We start from the raw sequence: 22,861 nt of genomic DNA, 5'->3' as shown, positions 1-22,861 counted from the left end.
TGTGTGTGTGTGTACTGCAGTTACTGTTATTGATGTGTGGTGGCGGTCTCAGTGATACTGTGTGTTTTAATAATTACGGTTTTTATTTCTCTCTACAGTCTGTTATGCTTATTCCTCTCTTTAGCCCAAAGTATTGCTTCATTTTCCTTAAGTTTTGGTTTGTTGGGTACGAATTCTTTTTAGGATGCTTATATTGTGAAGTTTGACTTTCTCCTATGTGGCAGATAGTTTTGCTATCTACACCAATCTAGGTACGGGTCCTGGTCTTTATTTTATGTGTGGGTGCTGTATCTGCATGTACACCTGCATTCCAGAAGAGGGCGTTAGATCCCATTATGTATGACTTAGGAGCGCAGTCAGTGCTCTAGACTGCTGAGTCCTCTCTCCAGCACCTATACCACTACCCCCTACCCTCTTCATGGTCTCGTAGGACTCGGAATGCATTGCTTCTGGCTTCCAGACTTTCCATTGAGTAATCAGCTGTTACTCTAAGGGCTTTTCTCTTGAAGCTTTTATTATACTTTCTCGGTGTGTATGTGTAGTGTTTTAACTATGGTATACTATAGAGATTTTCTTTTCTGGTCTTGTCTATTTAGTGTTCTGTATGGATGTATCTTTCCTTAGTTTGGGGAAGATTTTTCTATGATCTTGTTTTGAAGGTCTGGTCCTTAACTTAGAATTCTTCTCCCTCGTCTGTGCTTATAATTCAAAAGTTGGTTTCTTTCAGTGGTGCCCTGGATTTCCTTATGGTCTTTCTTGTGATTTTAATTTTTCTTTATTTTGTTTAGATCCTCTACTTTACATTGTGTCCTAATATATTTTTGCTTGCTTTATTCTACTTGTAAGACTTGTTGAGTTACTGGGTTTTACAACTCCAACTGCATTTCAACTTCAGTGTGTCTATCTCCTGTCTCCTTATTGGATTACATTCTCGAGCCCGGGATTGTCTTCCTCATTTCTCTCACCTTTATGCTTGTGTTTCCTCGGGCTTCACTAGGCTTATTCTCCTTAATTTCACTGAGCTGCTTCTTTGTGTCTCTGAATTTCTTGAATTCCTTGATTAAGTTTATGACTGTCCTTTTAAATTCTGAGTCCTGGCTTCATCTAAGTAATTCTTACTGGCAGTCATTGGCAGACATTTACAGGATGGGTAGGTAGCTCTGGTTTGATCGTTTGTAGTTTGGCATGTGGACATCTTTCATTAGTTCAGAGTCTGATATGGACAATGGAGGTTGGGTTAGGAAAGAGACTGTGGATGGACTGGACCTAGAATTTGGAAATGGCTTTGGTGGGATGAAGGCAGATAGACAGAAGAGACTAAGGTGGTGACAAAATGTGCCTCTTTGACCTAGCCTAGAGTCTGGGGGTATATCTGGCTGGGTAGAAAGTTGGGTGTGATATGGAGATGTAGGTAGGGTGGTTCCAGGCAGAACCCTAAAGATCGACTGTAGTATAGATAGAAGACAAAGCCTGGGCACTGGTAGACGTGGCACTTGGGCTAGCTCAGCGTGACTTACCTGGCTAGACCCTGGAGTGGTGGACCCAGCTGGGTGGAAAGATTGTAGGCAGAGATGGAAATGGAGGGACCTGTGGTTGGTGGCAAGCAGGGTGGTTCCTGACCAGGAATAGGTTGCAATGTAGGCAACGGTAGCAAGACTAGACCCAGAGCACAGGCTATGGGACCTAGGTTAGATCTGGTGGGTTGTGGTGAGGTTTCATGAAACTCACTGGGCTAGATTCCGGAAAAGAATGTGAGAGATCTGGCTGGGTAGGAAGGTTGCACATGGTATAGAAGGGTGGTGGCAGGTAGGCTGGAGCTGGGCTAGACACTCAACATATATTAAAAAATATATATCAAACAAAAAACCTACAAAGCACAAAGTTGTCACAATCAAAATAGTGTTAGTAGCCTAAAAACAAACATAATAGTCAAATGGACTAGGAGAGAGGGCCTAGGAAACAGATCCTAGCATGTATAGTTAACAAAAGTCCCCACATACACAAATGCCCAATAACATACATGCAAAGATGCTGAATGTCACTAATGCTTGAGGACACCAGATCAGACCCATAGTGAAATATTACCTCATACTCATGCAGATGGCCACCATCCAGAAGCAACCAGTGTTGGCACAGAAGTAGGGTTGGAACCTGTGCTTTCTTGGTGGTAATGTAAAAGGTACCCAGAACACAGAAAACAGTTACCATGCAAACCTCCTGCTTCGGGGTCTGTATACACAAACGTAATGGAGTGACTGCACATCCATGTTCACAGGAGCATCGACAGCAGCCATTCCATGCCCATCAACAGATAAAGATAAGAAAACTGGGTAGTCTGTATGGTGAAATATTATTTAGCTTTAAAAAGAAAATATGACATACACACACACACACACAATCAATCTGATTGAGCCCTGAAAACACTACCTAAGCCAGCCATAAAAGACAGTGTTGTTGACCTTCGAGTATGCAAGGTGGATATGGGACCTTCAATCTCACTGTTGCCTCAGCAGCAGAAGTGAGTCTCTCTATGCTCTCACCCTCTCCCTGTCTTTAGCCTTCTCTCTGATGCTCTCTGGTCTGCTTATTGGTACCCCAGAACACACTTGAGTCACCTGTTCTAGAGCAGAACCTCTCACCATGTTCCACACACAAACTGCCTTCCCCATCACTTCCTGTCACACATCAGCCCTCTTGAAGGAGAATGTGTCTTTGTACATTCTTTACAGTGGACAGGGAAGAACAGACCCCTTTGTCCTGGCTGTCTCCCAAGATTCCGTTTACTGTGGTTTAGACATGGTTTGAGCATCCTCCAAGAGTCTGTGTTGAAATGTAATTCCAGTATAAAGTAGTAAGAGGGTAGAAAATTGTTTTGTGATGCTGGGATTAGATCCACGGCCTCATGCACGCTAGGCAAGAGGAGGGTTGAAGCAGCATGTATGATCTATGGGATGGTGTATGGTTTAAGGGATTGTGTATGATCTAAGGGGTAGAGCTTTGGGAGGTGACTGAGGGTTGTGTAAGGTCTCCACGGCATTAAATACTGTTTGTTTATAAGAAGAGGCAAGGAGACCACCACATATATATGCCCTCTTCTTTATGATGCCCTGCACCCCCTCCTCAGGAATCTGCCTCTAATAAGACCATTGCTAGGTCTGGGACCTGGAACTTACAGAAATTAAACGAGAAAAAAACAATCATTTCATTACGTTATATAAAATGGACTAGTATATCCCTTCAGTGATAGCAAGAGAAAGTAGGCAATGAGAGTCTGAAGACAGAAAACAACTGAATGGTGACTTTAGCAGCCAGCTCTACCAGATCCTAAATTTCTACAGTGAGGCCCAGGAGACATGAGCTGGTGCTCTGGACATGTGATTAGGGTAGGAAGGCCATGGGATCTATACAAAGAACAGAGACAGACCCACCCCAACTCTCTCAAACTGAGCAGAAGACAGGTTCCTTCTAACGTGGGTCCAGGGAGGATGGCAATAGCACTCTGAAAGCAGATTGAAGGAAACTCCACTTGTCTGTGGATTGCCCACCTCCCAAATACACACTTGCCCTAGAGCCAGCCAACTGCAAAAATCCATCCCTGCCCCTCCCATCGTAGTCCCACTTCCAGAGAGGGTCAGTTTTTACTAGAAAAGGCCTGACGTGGGAAGAAAATCTCTGAGAGAAACACAGATACCATTAAAAGAAAAGAGGTAAGGAAAAGGACCTGGTGCTGTATCCACAGCAGAGTTAGAAGCAAAAGGAGGCCAGGAAAATGCTTGGAACACAGATAAGTGGAATGGGACAATAAAGACTGAGATGAAGGAGAAAGGGACAGCGGAGGCAGAGGAAGTGAGGGTACCAAGTCCCCAGTTACCATGGCAATGAAGTTCAGGCTGGAATTCCCAGAGAGGGAATGCAGACTCTACTTGAGCCCTGTCCGCATTACTTTTCAGAAGCCAAGGGCCTAAGAGCCTCAGTTCAAGCTAAAAGCAGAGCTTGGTCATCCCTGTTAGAACCTGGGAACCTGGAAGACAGTGAAAGCACACCTCAACCCAGTCAAGACAATGTCCCTCAATTCCCTTCCTGCCATACTGTACACCAAGAGGGAGAGGATTTGTAAGCTCTGAGGAGTCCACCAAAGAAGGGACATCCTGATGGCTTGCAGAAAAGGTGAGGCTGTGTTACCTCTACAAAGCTTGACCAGGAGGCCCAAAACACCCAGAGCAATTTTAAGTTCCAACAAAAATAAGAGCATCCTTGAGGAAAGCATTCCTGTCCTGTGTACCTTAGTGTAGCCTGCACAGCCCCAGTGCAGACATTAAACACAGTGGACATAAATGGTGCCAGGTCCTTCAGGAAGACGGGAGGTCAGGTAGAAGGGAACATATTAAATATGGAATGATAAATACATACTTACAGACACAAAGGCTGCTCAGTGTACAAACCCATGATTCACCCCGGTGGGAGCAGAGCAAGTGTTCTATGTCACTAGCTCATGTTTCCTGTACCTGCCCTGAGAACTCACCTTCCCAAAGCCCCACATGTTGGCATCAGGCACTGCTGTAGGGCAGTGGAGCATAGACAGCTCCTGTGTTTCCATCCTTAAGCCACATAGGTCACTTAGTGATTTAAGTCTGTAGCCCAGACTTAGGCAAATTTTAGTTCTACACAGAGCCAAGGTTCCTGCTGTGGATCACCATGAATTGTCCTTACCCTCTAAGATCTTGGGAAAGAAAGCTATGTCCCACAGGTGCTGTGAAGTGTTGCTGGGTCTTAAGTGTTGGAACAGGAATGTAAATATGTTGCTGAAACCTTGGTTTGCCCCAGAAGTGGGGATTCAGGTTGTTACTTAAATGTATTTGCTTCTCCTTGTTCATAATATCTGTTCTGGGGACTTCAAAGTTCCTTAAAAGACTGAAAGCTAATTGTGTCAGAAGGTAGCCAGGCTGCAGGTGTTGGTGCCTGATTGGGATATTCCTGTGTGACAGGCAAGTCTCTTCTTAGGCTGAGTACCTAAGTGTAGCTGGGCTGTCAAGGGTGGTGTCCTGGGTAGCCGCACACTCAGGTGTACATGTTCTTGGAAGTTGCCATAGGATCCTGATAGTGACTTGACTTCCACAGGGACAGAGCAGTGAGCTGAAAGGTTTATGTCAGTCATGTGTCAGGCCTGTGTTCCTGAAGCAGAAGGCTGTGATTGAAACCGCAGTAGCCAGCTGAAAAAGCTTTGTTTTGCTTTCTTGTTTTTCTCCAGCCCCATTATGACCCCATGACCCCACCTGAGATGCTCAGGAGCCGTCACCATATGTGGGCTGTGCTTGAGATCTCTGTGACCTCAAGTCTCTGAGTCTGCCCTAGTGGGGCAGAGTGGCTGACCCGCCTGCTCTTCTTACCTTAGCATTGCAGCTCAGGCTGTTTGCTGGGTGTGTTGGTATTCTAATGTCAGCTACTCAGAAAGCTGAGACAGGAGGATCACTTGAGCTCAGACCTACGTGATCTTACAAACACATGGAAGATCTTCCCACCACACAATGATGTTTACCATGCTAGGGAGTGCTCTTCCTACAAGGTTATAGAGATCCATTTTCTTGAGCCTCCCAAGTGCTGGGATTAAAGGTGTATGTCACCACATCTTGCTCCCCCAGCCCAGATTTTTAAAGTCACTAATATGTACTCTTCTCTCTAGGCTTGGGATTTTTCTTGGCTTGAAAGAGGCCTAGTGCCTCTTTCAGTTTCTTAAATAGCTAGAGAAAGCATGTCATGATGTGAACACGAGCTTCTAGGTGCCATAACAAAGTTTAACCAAAACACTTTGGCTTCTCTTTCTTATGAGCTTGGCCAGCATTGGAAGGACTATGACGGTATTACCCTCAAGTCCAGAGGCTGCCCCCAGGAGACTCTTCACCTGCTCATGTGCCTACTCTCTCTCCTCCTACGCTCTCTCCTCCACAGTGCCTGCAGCCAGATGGCCCACATCTTCGTGTATGGCACCCTGAAGCGGGGCCAGCCCAACCACAAAGTCATGCTGGACCAGTCACATGGCTTAGCCACCTTCCGAGGCCGAGGCTGCACAGTTGAGTCCTTCCCACTGGTGATTGCGGGCGAGCACAACATACCTTGGCTGCTGCACCTGCCAGGCAAGGGCCATTGCGTGGCAGGTGAAATCTATGAGGTGGATGAGCAGATGTTGCGCTTCCTGGATGACTTCGAAGGCTGCCCCAGCATGTACCAGCGTACAGCCCTGCAGGTGCGGGTGCTGGAGTGGGAGGGTGCTGGAGGCCCTGGGGACAGTGTTCAGTGCTTCGTGTACAGTACAGCCACCTATGCACCCGAGTGGCTGTTTCTTCCCTACCATAAAAACTATGATTCTGAGGGCCCACACGGGCTCCACTACAACCCCCGGGAAAACAGATGAAGGGCTAGTGCCCCAAATGCCAACAGGGTGGAGGGAATTTGGTAGCTGCCTGGCATAAGCAGAGCTCTCCCAGTTCAACTATAAAACTATGTTTGTCATATACGCTAATCTGATGTTACTTAATTCTGCTTCCGTCTTTAGTGGAGGAGCTTGCATGTACTAGATGAGAAACACTCTAGGCTGAGTCCCCTAAACGGCAGTTACAGAGTACCTGGTGCTCCACACTGCTTTTTTTTTTTTTTTTTTTTTTTTTTTTTTTTAATTTGCTTTGCTCTAACCTGAACATGGAATCTTTTGAGACTAAAAGGACTGGGCTGCAGTTGCATCTGAACAGTTTAACATATTGATTCCCATATATAGAACCTAGAAAGAAGTGGTAAGAGATGCTGATTTTGATCGAATCAGTGTAAAAACATCAAGAAAAGCATGTTGTACCTAAACTATGTGCTCCATCCACCCCCACCTGCATTTTCTAAATCACACATAAACTATTAAAATGGCCATTAAAATAAAAGTTTGTTGTTGCTGTTTGGTCCTTCTTTTGGTGTACTTACTTGGTAGAAAGTGTTTTTCATTCTCATTCAGCAAAGTCAGGAGCACCGACTTGCTGGGAGATGACACAGCTGAGCCCTCAGACTTTATGTCGTTGATAGGTGCCCAGCTCTCGGCAGTTTAGCCCGTCTCTGCCACCTGAAGGTGCAGCCCTTGGGGGAGAGCCTTTCAGAAGAACCAACACATTAGTAATTTGTTCCTCAGGCCTGACAGAAGGCTTTGCTTCCAAATACAAACAGCACTTAAAATAATGTTAGGAAGACACGAAGTACCAATTACCATCTACCGCCATCTGATCATCTGTCAGCGTAGATGCAAGTTGCACATGACTCTGTTTCTGCCTCCCAGTGAAGTAGAAAATGGATTCCAAGAATTGCAGAACCAAGTGCAGCTGCTGGCTGAGCACCCTGGCGCTCCACTCAGAGCTTACTCACCCTTCAGCGTAATGGTGGACTGATCACTAACTGCAACTGGCACAGACGCATGGCTTATTTTTAGCCCCTTTTTCTTAATTGGAAACTTGCTTCACAAAATAGAGGGGCAAATATGGGTATCAGTTGATGGGCTGGCAGCCCCGCACACAGCAGTGAGAAAAAGGGACTGGGACAACACATTTGTCCTTGGACCAGCACAGGAGGCACCTTGTCTGCAGACCCCAAAATGGTGATCTGACTCTTCAACCATCCATGTGACATCGATGTAGACGCACACCACAGGGGGTTTCCAGAACCTTCATCTGTGCTACCTGCTCTAAGGAAGTCATGAGTAAGGAGCCCCAGGAACTCATCCTGAATGATGGAAGGAAGGAAGGTTATCAGATTATAAAATGGCAAAAGCTAATAAAATTGGAAGCAGAGAAGGAATTTATATAAATTTTTAAAGAATCACAATGAAATGCTAATATTTACAGTCAATTGGCACAGCCCGTCGCCTTTGTGTATATTGTCTTCATTCAGGAAAAAAAGGGCAAACTAATATTTAGACAAATGCTTGGTTTTATTGATTTAATTTTGACACTGGGAAATCTCAGCAGAAGTACAAATCATATGTACAAGTATTTATATCAATAAAAATTCCCATTGGTGATTTTTTTGGCAGAGTGTCGGTTTTGCCTCTTCTGAGGAATAAATACGATGCTGTAGAACCTGCTGCAGAGTGCTCCTGTAAACGCCTGAGCAAATTGAGGGTTAGAGAATAATGGAAATGCTAATTAAAGCAGTGAGCAGTGGTGACTGAAGGGCTACAAGTACTTCATTCCAGCTCCACGAGCAGGTCTCCTTCACCAACTGTGTCTCCAGCTTTGCAGTGCACCAGTTTCACCTTGAATTAAAGTACTTGGGTAAGAGCAAGAAAGAGAAATGGGAACCAAGAGAGGCAGTCACCTCAATCTCATGAGAAGTAAGTAGCCTTAGGCCCAGAAACCGAGGTCACCCCTCTGCTCGCACGTCTCTGTGAGGAGCCTGTACGGGGACCCTGCAGAGCCCGCCCCTCTCTTCTGTCACTTCTGTCCAGCCAGCCCGAGAAGACTTAGGGAGCTGAGGCTATGGATTGCTTACGGGCCTCTAGGCCTGGGTCACAACGTCCTGAGACCTAATACGGTTATGTTGGTGACTGATGCATTCCATTCCTGCCTCCTCCTGTGGTTTTGAGACTAGAATGTGAACTTAATGTCATGGTAAAAATCAAACAGCTTCACAACAATCCAAACATGTACCAATTGGAGAGAATCTCCTAGCCTGACCTTGTTCTCCTCTTCTGAACATAGCCCTGTCTTCTCCAGATTTTTGTGCAGGTTTAGAAAGAACAGGCAGAAGACTAGAGGACATAAGTCATTTCTCTCCTTGGAAATAGTTGCTTAAGCCATGAACAAACAGTGGGTTTGACCTAACTAGCCATATGAGTATTAAGGGAATAAAAGTCCCAGGAATTGTTCAGGTTGCTGAACAGGCCTGTGCCCAAGTCCCCCCACTGTAAGCAGAAGGAACAGACTTTTGTCTTAAACTTGAGCCCAGAGCTCCTAAGAGCAGTATAAAGCTATTCGAATAGTACTCAAAGGCCCTGATGGGCAGGTGCTATCGAGAGTGAAGTGGATGTTGGTATGTGCTAGGTGTTTAATGATAGCCTGCTGACTGTGCCTGTGGATCTGTTCCCATCCTGAGCACTTCCTCTGGGAAGAAAAACGACCGTTCCGAGGAAGAACTACTAGCTCCAGACACAGACAGGGCCACTCCTTTGTCTTACTGGGTTGAAATCCAGAGCTTATTTTATGGGCCAGGACTGGAATAAATGGACAGGAGGGATTGAGTGAGCTGAGGTCCAACAGCATTCCTGCAAGCAGTTCTGGGCTGAGGATGCGGGAGCAGCCAGGCCACTCCTACGGTGACCCAACAGAAAGCAAATAAGGCGTCCAGCTTTTATTGGGCTCCATGCTGCCTCGCAAATTAATAGTGTGCTAAGTCAGCACCTTAGCCCAGCCACAAGGGCCCTTGGCCTGACTACACATCTATTCTTGGTCCCCATGAGGTGGGCAAGTTCTCACCATGACACTAGTGCAGCATTTGCAAAAGCAAGTGAAATGAGTTTTAAATAAACTATAGCTCACATTTTTTGTGTCCATATTTTTGGGAGCTCATTACTTAACTGCTTTCACCTCCTTGAGCATGAGACCCCAGATTCAGCTTAGAAAGGGTTAAGACCCTGGACACCATTCTACCATGTCAAAGCTCTCAGATGCCACATGGCTAATGACCCTGGCAGATGATTCTACACTGTCAGAGCCCTCAGACACTAGATGGCTATCTTCAATCTGAGGCCATTCAATCTACAGAGGGGCCTGTGATTTTCCCTTGAGGAGCAGGTAGGCAAACTCTAGGCCTTCTGAAACTTCATCTTGTTGATGTTGACTTTTAGGGTTAGGTTTAGGGTTAGAATGAACCACAAGATAGTCAGAGGCTGACTTGATTGTAACTGACATCTCTCTCAACTCAATGTTCCCAAAAAGTGGCCACAGTGCAGACCACAGCATAGGACACAGCCAGCCTCTGCTGCTGTCCTCACCTGCTGGTCACGGTCTACTATGTAGATACTCCTCAAATCAATCAAAACAATCCTTTGGGAGGGGGATATATATATATATATATATGTATATATATATATATATATATTAATATATATAATATCTATTAATGATGGCATCTCTTTAGTCACAGGAAAAATAGCAAAGTAGCTTTTCTGTTTTCTTTAAGGAAAAGTTTCAATCTAAACAAATTCTAGTCCTGATTCCCTCTCTCTTTCTCCCTGAAACATTAAATCCCCTGCATGTATGTGGGTCTTCAGCTCCTCCATCTACAACTGAATTGTTCCCTTTGAGGGGAAGTTATCTTGCGTTACATTAATTTTCGCAATCTGTAAAACCATTTCCTGCTGTGTCACCTAAGTCTCAGGTAACTAAGTGCCACGGAGACAGATGTAAACATTAAACATTAAAGACCCCTTCATCTGAAAGACATTAACATGGCGAGGAAATACGCTTTGGCTACCTGAACACGACATGGAGACCCCCTTCCTGGAAGGACTGCTCTCCAGGAGGCAGACACACTGACAGAGTGGAACTCTCCAGTCCCAGTGTCCTTCCCAGGAAAGGGGGGACATGGGGCAGAATCACCTTTGTATTCAATTTCAGGACACCCACCCATGTCTCAAAGGTGGAGAGCCTATGTCCATCACAGGCTGGAATAGGCTAGTAGGAATCTGGGGACATACCTTGCCCATTTTACCAGCTGTCATACTGTTCTGCATTTTCATAGCTTCAATCACACAGATTTCCTGACCTTCTGCTACCTGGAAAATATGTTAAAAAGAGATGTTTTAGGAACATTCCAATTTTATAGTAAAAGTCCAAGAGTGAAGTCATTGACAGCACATCTTTGTCAAATGTGCCGATTGGTCATGGAAACACCAGCAACCTCTGAGGGCTTCCACTCCAGTGCGTCTTAGGAGCCAGCAGAGAAAGGCCATTCACTCAGTTCTCAATAGAAAAGCCCATATTGGAAGATCACTAGACTAGTCTCTGGGGCTTCCTGGGGCCCTGGGAGTTGGCAGAGGTGAGCAAAAACAGTGCTTTCATATCTCTACCATATCCTCAACAGGCAGATACCTAAGGAGCAAGGGACTCACTAGTGCTTATGGGTATTCAGGGCAAAGGGTGTGGCTACCAAAGGGTAATGGTTTCTTTTTGGGATGATTAGAAATGTATAGTTGTGTAGTAATCACACAACTACGCACAGACACCACCAACAACTTGACTGCTTTAAAGGGACAAAGTGAACCAATGGGAATTAGAATTCAGTAATTTACTAAAAGACAGCACATGTCTACCTTTATCTAGTCAAGTCTACAAGACATGTAAGCACTAACCCTGAAGTGGCTTCTGGGAGTAACCTCCTACTCAGGAATGGTTTCTCCAGCCATACCCAGTCCTTGCAGAAGGCCTGAGAGTTCTTCGGGTACCTGCTCAAGCCTGTGTTCTGATGCTTGCCTTGCCTCTGGCTGTAGGAGAGATCCAGGCTGAGCAGGCTCATACCCACAGGATTAATCTGGGACTTCTATCCTGGAGTCAGCTGGGACTAAAAACCACATTACTTATTCCTTCTTCTCTGGCCTTAATGGTTAAGCACCAAGGAGCTGGGCCTGGATTTCTTTCTCTGTTTTGTGAGAAAGTGCCTCTTGCTCTATGAAGTGGTAGGCTGAAGGCTCCATGGGGTGCTGCTGGTATGGTGGCTGGGGCTCCTGGACAGTCGCACTGCTGTGGCTGTGCTGGCCAATGCCACAGAAGGGCCTGGAGAATGTTCTTTCCTGCCATCCCCAAATGATCTCCAAGTCCCCTCGGCTCCCTGTGTGGCACAAGCTGTCTTGCTGGCAGCGTGAGTACCGCAGCCCTGTGCATTCCTTCCTCTGCTGTTCAGGTGGTGGGCTGTGTTTTCCTGGCACAGGAATATAGGAAGAGAGGAGATGCCAAGGCTTCTGGTTCTGGCACCAAGGAGAGGCACTGCTGACAAGCAGGCTTGGAGCACAGTGCTCACGGCCGCTCTTGACTCATTTCACCTGGCATCTGCAGTACAGGCACAGAGAAGAAACACCTCAAAAGGACAGTTCTTCAAACTGTGGGACAGGAAAGGGCAGTGCCAAGATGATGCACATGCCTTGGCCGGAGGTGTCAGAACCGTTACTCCTTCATGCCGTCATATTAGAGCCACTTGTTTCTCTTCAAACCCAGCTAGGAAGTCCAGAAAACCAGAAGGGCAAGTGTCACTGAGTCACATGGGGAAGGCCTATGGCCCAGCCATGGCCAGAACAGAGAGCTTATCACCCAGGCTCAAACGTCCCTGACCCTGACCTGCAGGCAGCAGCACAGATGGCTCCTTGGGACACCTTGAAATTCCATCCAGAAGTTAGAAATCAAATGTCTACCTCTGGGCTCTGGTCACTATTTCCTGTCAGATGGACAAGTCCTCACCATGAGTATTTATGTGGTCGCCTTCCACATACCCACCTAGCCTGGACACCTGAAAGCTGGAGTTGGCTCCGAGTCCCCTCATTTCATGCCATGAGCTTCCTTGTGGATGGGCTTGTTGCCCTCTGCCAGCAGCTGTCTTCCCTGTCATTGCTCATCTCTCATCACACTGTTTAAGACCTGCTAGGCAGACTGGAGCCCCCCAACCCTTCCTCAACATACACACATACAAGTGTCCTTACATTCCTCGGTACGAAACTTGGAGGTTTTCAGTGGCCATGGCTAGGGGCCAACACTACCTACGGTGAACACTAAGGGACAGCTTCACCAGGCCACTACCTCCCAAGGCCCTGCTAGAGCCTGGGGGCAGAAAGACATGAGCCAGTTTAGGGTGCCTTGCCACCACAACCATCCTCCCTGGATGGTTCTGGATGCTTGTAACTGAGTGCAAGCACTAAGTCCCAAATTATTAATCCAGTCAGGGACAGGAATCTCAAAGCTGACATAGCCCTCCCTCCTTCTGACTGCAAAGCAAGCTTGATGGGAAGCAAGCTTCTCCTGATGGGAAGGGAGGCTGTCTTTTGCCTGACTCAGCCATCAGCAACTCATAGAATTAGACCTGGGCCCTCCATCTGCCTTTCCCCCTCACCACCTTTTAGTCTCCTTCCATCATTTAGCTGTGAGCGGAAACCCGTGTCTTCCACCTCTAGCTTGCTCGTTCTCTTTTCAACCATGCTTAGCGGCCATTTTCTTGAGGCAGCTGTAACAAAATGTCCATTTGTGCTTTACAAAGCAGTGATATGTTTGCTCTGACCGGATCATGCTACACACGTAAATGCAAAACCAAATACAGAAAGAGGTATGCAGACAGGCTTGATTAATTTCAACTTTTTTTCATCCCTTGGAAATCAATGCAGTGCAAGCTTATGTTATTTAAAAAAAAAAAAAAGGCACTCTCCAGGCAGGCTCTGATTCCCACCAAGAGACATTTTGGGGCTTAGCTCCTACCTGCTAGAGCCTTCCTTCCTGTGGTGGCTACACCTGCAGAGCATGTAGCACGTGCTCACTACTTCATCTTCTGGACTGCTGGCAGGCCCGAGAAGCCTGAGCACAGCTGGGCAATCCTTATCACTGCCCATGACAGAGCCAGCTCTGGAGCACGGCTGCATACAGACTCCTCTAACACTTGTGAATCATCCAATAAAGGCTCACTGATTGTGTCAGGATGTAACTCGAGTTGGGCTTACTAAATGGTCACAAGCCTTACAAGTCTGTCTGATAAACGCAGTTGGCCTGATGTACTTCTCTGCTGTCTAAATGGTGCAAAGTTTGGAGACCTGAATCCTGTGTCTTTCATCCGGCTTATTGCATCCTCTTCTCTGACACAGGGTCAAGGTTCACATTCGAATCAGATTATTAGAGCAGCCCTCATTAAGTGGGAGCTAGGCTTGCCCCCAAACGAGTGAGCTTGTGAGAGAACTCGGCCCATTTACTCAGCAGATTTTCACATGTTTAGGGGTCTGAATGTCACCCAGCATCACTCTGTGCTGAGGAGTTTCAGACATCTCCAGCTGATGACTAATTGTGAGTGATGGGAAATGAAACCCAGCGAAGCCAGCTGCTTGCCATGGTCGGCAAAATGACTCTAATGGAGAGAGGCTGCCAATTTTCCAGTTTTACTGGCAAGTCTTCCAAGTGTAATTAAGGGAAGTTATAAATGATATGGAAATCTATCAAGTTCCATTTATTTTCCGAGGACTCCTTTCCCAGGGGACTTTTATCTCGAAGCTTATACTATGCTTTGTTGTGCTAATGATTTAAGCCACATCTTGGTTCTGATTAAAGCCCCCAATCTCCTTCTACCAAGGCCCCTTCACTCCTTCCACAAAGATTAAAAGATGCAGAACGTTCTCCAGCACATGCCCCCTCTTAGAAAACATGCTCTGACTGGGACCCGTGTGGCAATGTGTACCATTCGAACTGCAAACTGCCATCGCCCCAAAGAAAGCTCAAAGAGAAGTACGGGGTGGGGAAGAGGAGGAGGAATCTCTGCCAGACATAGAGCAAGACCCTCAGAGTGGAGCCTTGAGAGCCGCGCTTGAGCCGAGACATTCATCAGAAGGTGCTGCCGCCCACTAATGTTATTTGATTTGGAATAAAAGCATGGAAATGACGGCGAAGGCCTAAAATTGGAGGCGTAAAGGATGACTGCACAGTGCTCCATTTCTCAATTTCATCCTTCAGAGCCACAAAATGGGGGTGATACAGTGACTGGATGAGCTTTACAGTAACAGCTGTGGTCTTCCCACACAAGGGAGGCCCTTCTAATGGGCTGAGGTCTGTTTGCAACAGACGGGGAGGAACAAAACAAGGATTCCTATTAAGAGTGCACAGTCATATTTCTGATGGAGAAAACCATTATGGGAGTCGGGTTTCCCTTACATTGGTGCCTACCCTCTTTTGTCATCCAAACCCAGGGCTGTGTTAAGGGTGCTACTGCTTAGAATAAAGGCCAGAGGATGAAAATGGTGTCGAGTTTGTGCTCCCCCTCCCCCTAGAAGCCTACTCTAGCAACTGTAAAGAATGTAGAGGAAACTATGCCAGTGGCATATGGCTTTCTACTGTGCTAAACATTCATACAAGAGACAGGTTCATCAGTCATTGGAGTATCTGGATAAAAATTAGCTCCTGATGGATGGTATTCTGAGCTTACCTGCTGCTAGTACATTACCAGAGAAACACCGGCTTAGAAACCCACATGACATTAGAAACTGCAGACCATGAAACACGACACATGCAGCAGCACACAATGCACGGCAGATTATACAAAATAATAAATAAGCTATTTAAACCCTCTGCCTAAAATCGGGCCCGCTGCAAGGAACCCCGGGTCACTTCCACGCAGGCCAATTAATGCACAGCATCTGCTGTATAGAAGCAGGGCACGGAGCACTTCCGAATGATTCCAGCAATTAAAAGAAAACTGTTTCCTGCCTGTTCAGACAGCAACTGTTTCCCTGCAAGAGTGAGCACCAAATCGGTGCGCAGCTGAAAAATTCAGGCCCCTTTTGGGGAAGAAGCATGGGGGATGGGGAGGGGTGAACCTTTATGGAAAAGGAGCCTTCTTTTGTTGTTCTGTGCTCTGTGTTTTTCTGCCAAGTGAGACAGAAGGCTCGGAGGGCTTATGGGCCCACTGCAGTCTCCCCTTCTGCTACACTGGTCCCCCGAAAACTAGGGATTCATATCAGCCCTCCTGACTGTATTACCCAAGTGAAAATCACTGCATTTCACACTGAAAGGTTTGTCACTTAGAACATAGTTTTCCAACACATTTTAAGTCTCTGAGATCTGAAGGAGGTGGTCTCCATTTGCTAAAAGGCAGGGTAGAATCTGATTATTCCTGCTTCCTTTTCCTGAGTTACTAACTCGGGCTGCTAAATATGCCCTGATTATTCTTGGAGAAAGAATGTATGTCTCATGGAAAACCCACAGGGAGATGGGACCCCAGGAGATTGCCCTATCTGAGCGAGGATGGGACTGGCATCAAATTACAAAGAGGACAGGCGGTGGACAGAATGGCTGACCCTCATCTGGAGGCACTCCAGCCCAGCACACTCAATCTGAAGGGCGATGGAGAGAAGAGTGCACGTGTGTAGCATGCCTGGGGGCTCTGAGGTTCAAACCGGTGGTATCTGCATGGTGTCGGCCTCAGCTCTGCCCTCAGACCCCCTAGAATTGTGCAGTGGGAGTTGGGGGTGCTCAGAAAGGAATCCAGATTGTGGCCAATGTAAATGAAGTCCAGGTTTTGTAAAAATTCCTTAAAATGAAGAAAAACATGACTCCCTACTGCCCTCTAACTTAGCTTACACTGACAGCCTGCGCCTATAAGTTACAAAGGGAAAAGAGTGGAAACTGGAATGTTTCCCAGTCACAAGAGGCCAATCTGATGTGCTATCTTTGTGCATTCAGTAGGCTGTTTTAAATGACCCATGATGACTTCTCTTTCAGCATATATAAATGTATATGTATACACATACATATATAGTTAAAAGATAAAAGGTATTTTGAATCTTGGTAAGGTTGAGAATAAGCCTTAAAAACATTACAAAGGAAATAGGCTTTCTCATCCCAGGAAGACATTCCTTGAAAAATAAACCCATTGCCAAGCCTGCACAAGACTTTACACAAATTGACCATCAAAAAATTTTTATCTTATGCCAATAATTTGTATTAAATTATAAAGAATAAAAAATCCAAATGTTAGCCATGACAAAAACTATCCTTAAACATTTCAAAAGAAATGTTACATGGAAAAAATTATTAAAGGGCCAGGTTGAGGAGAGGGGTCCCTAGGCAACTTCATGGTTTGTATGTTTTCATTGCTAGGAAAATTCGAAGTACTTGTGGCTAAGGTGAGCAGAGAACACACAAGTGCTTGGGAGATGATTCTCCTAGCTTTCTATATGCTTCATGATTTAAAAGCTTAAAAAAGTGTTCCTGAGTGTGTGATTCTGTTTCTGTCCCAGGGAATACAGTTTGTAGTTTGGGTTCAAAATGGGCTTTCTCCTCAAACTGCTTAAACAACCACTGCTATAAAATATGTAAATTAATTATTGCCATCATTTTCTGACTATAAATGAGTGCATCCATAAAGTGAAAATCTGTCCAAGAGCCCGCCTGGCTCCTCTGCAGGAGAAAGGCAGGAATGAATGTTGGGCTGCAGGAAGCACCAGGTACAGGTATCCCGAGGCCCAGCCTATCCCTTTCCTCCGGCACTAAATGCTTCGGAGGTTTCAAAGCTGGTTCTTAGAGCAATGAAAAAGACATCTGCCAAGTTCGAGTGTGCCTCCCTCAGATTGGCTGCAGACTCAACTGTAGGAGCTTTAAAGACAACAGGAGGCAGCAACTGAAGCTCTGCAGGGGACACCTGTGTCTTTTGTCTCTTGGTCTGTGGTCACTCACCTAAGAGAAGCATGGACAGTGAAGACAAGACCATGCTGAAACCCAGTGGCGGTAAACCTAGTGGCGTTATTATTGCTGCTTTCGTTTTCTGCCTAAGGCACTGTCCAAAGAAGCAATGGTCACAAACCCTAACGGCCCTTCTGCTAGATGCCAGTCCACGGACCAGGTGGAGTGGCTTCATCTTTGGACTTGCAGATGTGTAAAGGTGACAGGGAAGAAAGCAGCAACGAGAGCAGCAATGTCCACTTACGGATAAGACGGAGATGGTGTTGTCTCCTTAAGTGTCCGAAGCAGTAAGGGAAATTCTCTCATTTAGATGAGCACAGAATCTGAATATAATGTGAAAGAACCTTAACTAAAAGCAATGTTTAAAAAAAAATCTTATCTTGGGTTGGTTCTTTTTTGTTAGCTCTTATTGTTTTATGTCTAATATCAAAAGGCCGAGGAAGCAAATATACTGATAACGGCTCTATTTTATTCTTTAAAGGCAAAGGGAGACATCTTGCAGCAAACGTAATGACTTAGTCTAATGTTAACCCACGGCACACATGTATGGCACCAGTATGCCTTAGGAATTAATTTTAAATATTTTTGCTAAATATAAAAGTTTTTTTAAAATATTCAAGTCATAACATTTTGTGGAAGAACTATTATATATGCTTAGCATTATATCAATAAGAATGAACTTTTTTGGTATGAAAATGATAATCACTGTAAAAATATTCCCAGAAGTCAAATAGGAAGGGCTTAGAAAAACTGTTCCATCCATTGTCTCCTGAATTAAATGTGTGATTTGTTTGCAACTTACTGTTTCCTAGCATCCTTTCCACACACATTCAAGACCCCACCTCTTAGGAAGCAGTTGCTGCTGTACTAAATAGTAGGTTGAAGCATTGGGAACTCTTGCTGTGTGTCTCCTAAAGGAGTATTTTGAATAAAAACTTCACTTATTTTGAATAAAACACTTCAAACTCCAGTGTTTAGAGCAGGGAAAATGTTTCAAGTAAAGTAGGTCTTAGACCTTCCTATACAGCAAGCCCTGTGAAGGCATTTATCTCTTCTGTGCAATCACCCAAGTCCTTTTACTCAGGTTTTTAAAATACTTTTCAAATTGATAAGCTTTTAAAAGGCGGCTGAGATTGTTACTTAGAATTTTATACAAAAGAGACCCACTATTCTGTATCAAGTTTTCTTAAAAGATCAGTACAAAGCTACAGGTTGTGGGAATTTAAACTGTGAACAAAACTGCAAAGAAAACCGAGAGTGCTTACATGGCCTCAGTTGTTTTTCCTGAAAACACACAGAAATGATTGATCTTCCCTGGCAAAGTGCAGCTTCCCTTAGCTCTTACTGCTTGACCGGCCCTCTGTCACTTCTACTGCAAAACTGCAGTTACAAGCAGTGTTAGCGTTTCTTCTGACAGCTTCACTAAATTCTCTACCTTGCGTCCAAGGAGAGGTCCGTATATTGTGACTGCAGATCTCAAGCAGAGATTCTGGGAGGAGCTTGGCTCCTCACCCTGTGTCCAACTTGAGGATCGGTGGTTCAGGATACTGTTGGCAAATATTACTCCCTCCAGAGAAAACCACTTTACCACAGTATAATGGCGTAGATATGAAAGGAAGTTCTTCCAGGGATAAAAAGATGTGTGTTGCACCTGACCAGCCAGCCACATGCACAGACACACAGCATTTATAAAGAAGGTAGGTGTGAGTCCCAGGAACTCTGGCTTTGGGCACACAGACAGCAGGCTCTGTTTTCTGTACACATTCTGCAGCCATTCTCCAATACCCACACTGAATTGATGGTGGGTGCTTTTAATCTGAGAGCTCCCTACCAAGCAAGACTGGGCTTAGACTCTTGCTGATCACTGGACTTCCCTGAGTAAACTTGCCAACCAAAGACTGAACACCAGGAAGGGCAGCAGTCATGCCTGGAGACTATTTATGGAGGCAAGAAGCTGCACTTGTGCTTACTGCCTTGCTCGCCAGCTAAGCAGTCACAAGTGGGTAAATGGGGGCCAGGAGAGAGTAAATGGGGGCGGTCTCCCAGGCAAGAGCTGAGCCACGGCCCTCTGCCCATCTTCATCTCAGATGTCAGAAAACCAGGATTGAAGGTAAATACTTAAGAGGACAGAGGAGCACAGATGTGACGTTCTAATTATAGCCACAATTAGAACTGGCAGGCTGGGGCTGGCACTATATAGACTGGGTGGCTTCCAGAAAAACAAAACAAACAAACAAAAGGAAAGAAAGAAAACCCCAAAGGGTAGAGGGAGCCAAAACAACAACAAAACCCTCCACAGCTCACTAACCTGCACATGTAGACACAAGATTCCACTGGATGCTCTGATAATACAGTGTGTGCATTTGTGACTGTTAATGCCAAAACCAAGGAAGAGCCAGCTCATTTCCACCCCCACCCCCATACCTCTGTGTGAAAACATGGAGGAGACAGCAGCACTCCACACTCAGCCTCTAACTTTCACACCTCACCTCTCCCACTGCTGGCCTCAGGTAGATGCTCTTCTAGGAGCATCCATACCTTCAAAGTGAAGGCAGCTAGGCAAGGCTACCTGGCCCTTCGTGTTTTTCCACAAAAGCTGATAGCTCTCCCACATCACCAGGAGAAGCCATTTTTAAGTCAGTTTCCCTGTTTCATGTTAATTTGGGGACTAAAGATTTAAAACAATGCAACTTGATCAGTTTTTTTACTCTTTTTTTTTCTAGAAGCCAAAGTCACCTTCATGGGTTTTTCTTAATGTTAACATGATACTCTGTATTAATAAAAAAAATCAGGTGCCTCTTTAACATAATACAGAAAATTAGGCAAAGTCCAATGGCTTCAGTCGGATACACAGAAGAATTAGCACACAGCCGTGAAAGTGGTTTTTATTTTCCTGCATAGAAGTAAAAACACAAGTACTTAAGGGCCACTAGGAATCTCCCAGTTGCATTTTAAACCATTTTTTACTTTTGCATGTAAGCAGCTGATTGTTAAAAAAAAAAAAAAAAAAAAAAGTATGTACCCTGTGCGTTTTTGTCCACAGTGAGTTGTGGGCCTGAGCAGATGAGCTATAGCATAGCTTTACTAATAAAGGTCAAGAACAAAGCCTCCAGTTGTGATACTGAATTTCACTTTCTACCTGCCAAGAGTGGGCTGGTTACGGCTTCCTTAACTCTCCTTCTCAACCAACCAAACACTTAGTTCAGAAATTCTGCATCTAGAAATCCTGTCTGGCATGAATTCCAATCAGAAAAAACAGATATGAGATAGGGTCAGGGAATAAGGAACAATGCGAATTAAATGTAAATTTTAGAAATTTGAGATTTTTATTAAAAATTACAAATTTGGAAAAGAGAATGTCTGCCATCATTTCTACTCCACGCCCCTCCTCTCCACACACACACCCTTGGGAGAAGGAGGCGCTGTCACCTACACCACTGAGATGTGGAGCAGGGAGACAGTTAAGTGCACAGCAGCTCCACGAGCATCCTGTGGGTTGGGGGGCCACGGGAGCACGACCCTGTCGGTGCCATTAGTCTGTAGGGGAAGTCTGAGCCCAGCATATCCCTCACACAGAAACTCTTACCATGTCTCCAGGCTTGACGGAAACGGCCACCACCACTCCAGGCATCGGGGAGCACAGAGTGCTGCTAGTGTCCTTGGGTACTTTTTCAAGCATGAATTTGTTCAGTTCTGCAGCAAGTTTGGTTAAAATGTGCACTTTGTACTTTGAAAAAGAAAAGCATAAATGAGGTTAAATGTTTCATTTATCTTCTAAAACATTACTTATTCAAAATCTGCTTTTAGCTTTAAATTAAAATTACAATAATATCCCTTAAAGTCAAATAGTCTAAAACCCTCCACATAACATTATTCATATCTGAAACATACTGAGCCAGGTTTTTTAGAGGAATTTCTGATTATTAATGATATATAAAAAGTATCACAGATCTTTAAGAAAACCATCTCAGAACTTTGTGTGGGGAACAGTGAAGGTTTTGCTTGAGGAACACTGCCCAGCGAGCGCGCAAAGCAGAGGAATCAAATCCCATGAGCCCTCAGCCTCGGGGATAAAGGCGGTGACACTGTGTGCACGCCAGTAGATGGCAGCAAACTGCTGTAGCAAACCTCCCACACCGGGGAGCAGCTACACCGGGGAGATAGAGACAAAGGCTTCAGTGTTCATTTTGAGAAAAAAGAAAAGTCCTTAACATTCAAATATTTCTCAGTGACATAAAATGCTATATTCACATCAAAATGTTTTTCCTTTTCGGCACATTACCATGTAGCCTTTTCTCATATGACAAGACAGCTAGGGGAAAGATAAGACATAATGAGAATATCTTTTCGGCCGAGATATGATAGCACCAAGATTTTTAAAACACAGAAAACGCCAAGCACAGCAGTTTTCGTGGCATCTTTGGTAGGTGGCTCACGAAGGTGGGCGGCCAAGAAGTCTAGTCAATCATAACACTTCTAATAAAGACAATTCCTACTGGACAGGGAACAGCCCAGATAAATATATGAACCACAATTTGCTCTATCCAAACAGAAAATAAAATGCTTTGAGGTAGGGAATTGGAGCCAGTGCCAGGTTTCTGGTTCCCACCAGATCCCGTCTCTTTGGGGAAGACAGAAACGGCACCCACTGGGCAGCTCCATTTTGTTGGGTAACTCAGAGCCTCCTGTGGGCATCATGCTAGCAGGGAGGCCGAGGCAGAGTCTGATTCCCACTTTGACTCTGCATGGGGACAGTGGCAGTCTCCCAGGGGCTCTTTCAGGGCCCAGTGAAAGCAGGTGGGGGAGGCCCCACAGACGAGCTTTGATAGCCTAGGTTCCGAGCAGATTTCCGACACTGTGACAGGTTGAATAATAACATCTTCTGGATGTTTCTTTACTCCTGAGTGTGTGTTTTGCAATCAAGACATAGAAGTGTCTGCCAGTTTCTGAAGGATATGATCCTTAAGTGAAATTACAGCACAAATAAAAGCTTTTTGCTCCTATTAAAATTCATCTGAGTCATAAGTGGCAAGGGAAAAACAAGCTGCTGTCAGTCTAACGACACCCTGGGCAGAGGGACTGCTCATCACCCATGAATTGTGCTTCCACATCCCTCATTAAATCCTTGAGGAGGGGGACATAATTGGGCCAAATTGCACAGTTTTAGTATCTGTGCTCTGTCTCCCTTGGAACAGAAAGTCCAGCAGCACCAGGCGCACGTGTGCACCAGGCAGGTTCCGTTTCTAGCCGACATCACCAGGAGGACACTACTATGTGATATCCTGTAGGGATTAGTTTTCACTGTAGCATTCAGATCTATTTACCCCTGGTTTTCTTTAGCTCCAAAATATGAACCTTGAATTTAGGGAAAGTATATACTGAGAAGACAACTTAACAGCTTGTCACCACAGCGAATGGGC

The 22,861-nt window shown here is 45.3% G+C and overlaps 2 protein-coding genes across 21 annotated transcripts in view; one reads left to right on the top strand and one right to left on the bottom strand.

The window, feature by feature from the left end:
• Nucleotides 1-8,047, top strand: part of Ggact (gamma-glutamylamine cyclotransferase) — a 29,270-nt gene extending 21,223 nt beyond the window's left edge. For 14 of the 16 annotated variants that reach the window (XM_087585459.1, XM_087585446.1, XM_087585452.1 and 11 more), the window contains one exon: nt 5,947-8,047. In XM_087585459.1, coding sequence (XP_087441585.1) covers nt 5,947-6,409 — 463 coding nt within the window. In that variant the 3' untranslated portion in view covers nt 6,410-8,047. 16 annotated transcript variants of the gene reach the window in all.
• Nucleotides 7,939-22,861, bottom strand: part of Pcca (propionyl-CoA carboxylase subunit alpha) — a 334,592-nt gene continuing 319,669 nt past the window's right edge. For all 5 annotated transcript variants that reach the window (XR_015638170.1, NM_019330.2, XM_087586568.1 and 2 more), the window contains 3 exon segments: nt 21,028-21,168; nt 10,724-10,801; nt 7,939-8,281 (listed from right to left, as the gene is read on the bottom strand). Coding sequence is in view for 4 of the 5 variants with exons in the window: in NM_019330.2 (NP_062203.2) it covers nt 8,213-8,281; nt 10,724-10,801; nt 21,028-21,168 (288 nt within the window). In the remaining variant the exon portion in view is untranslated.

This window comes from Rattus norvegicus, chromosome 15 (genome assembly GCF_021556685.1).
Source record: "Rattus norvegicus strain SHRSP/BbbUtx chromosome 15, alternate assembly SHRSP_T2T, whole genome shotgun sequence".
NCBI lineage: Eukaryota > Metazoa > Chordata > Mammalia > Rodentia > Muridae > Rattus > Rattus norvegicus.
This window is presented reverse-complemented; position numbering and strand designations above follow the sequence as displayed.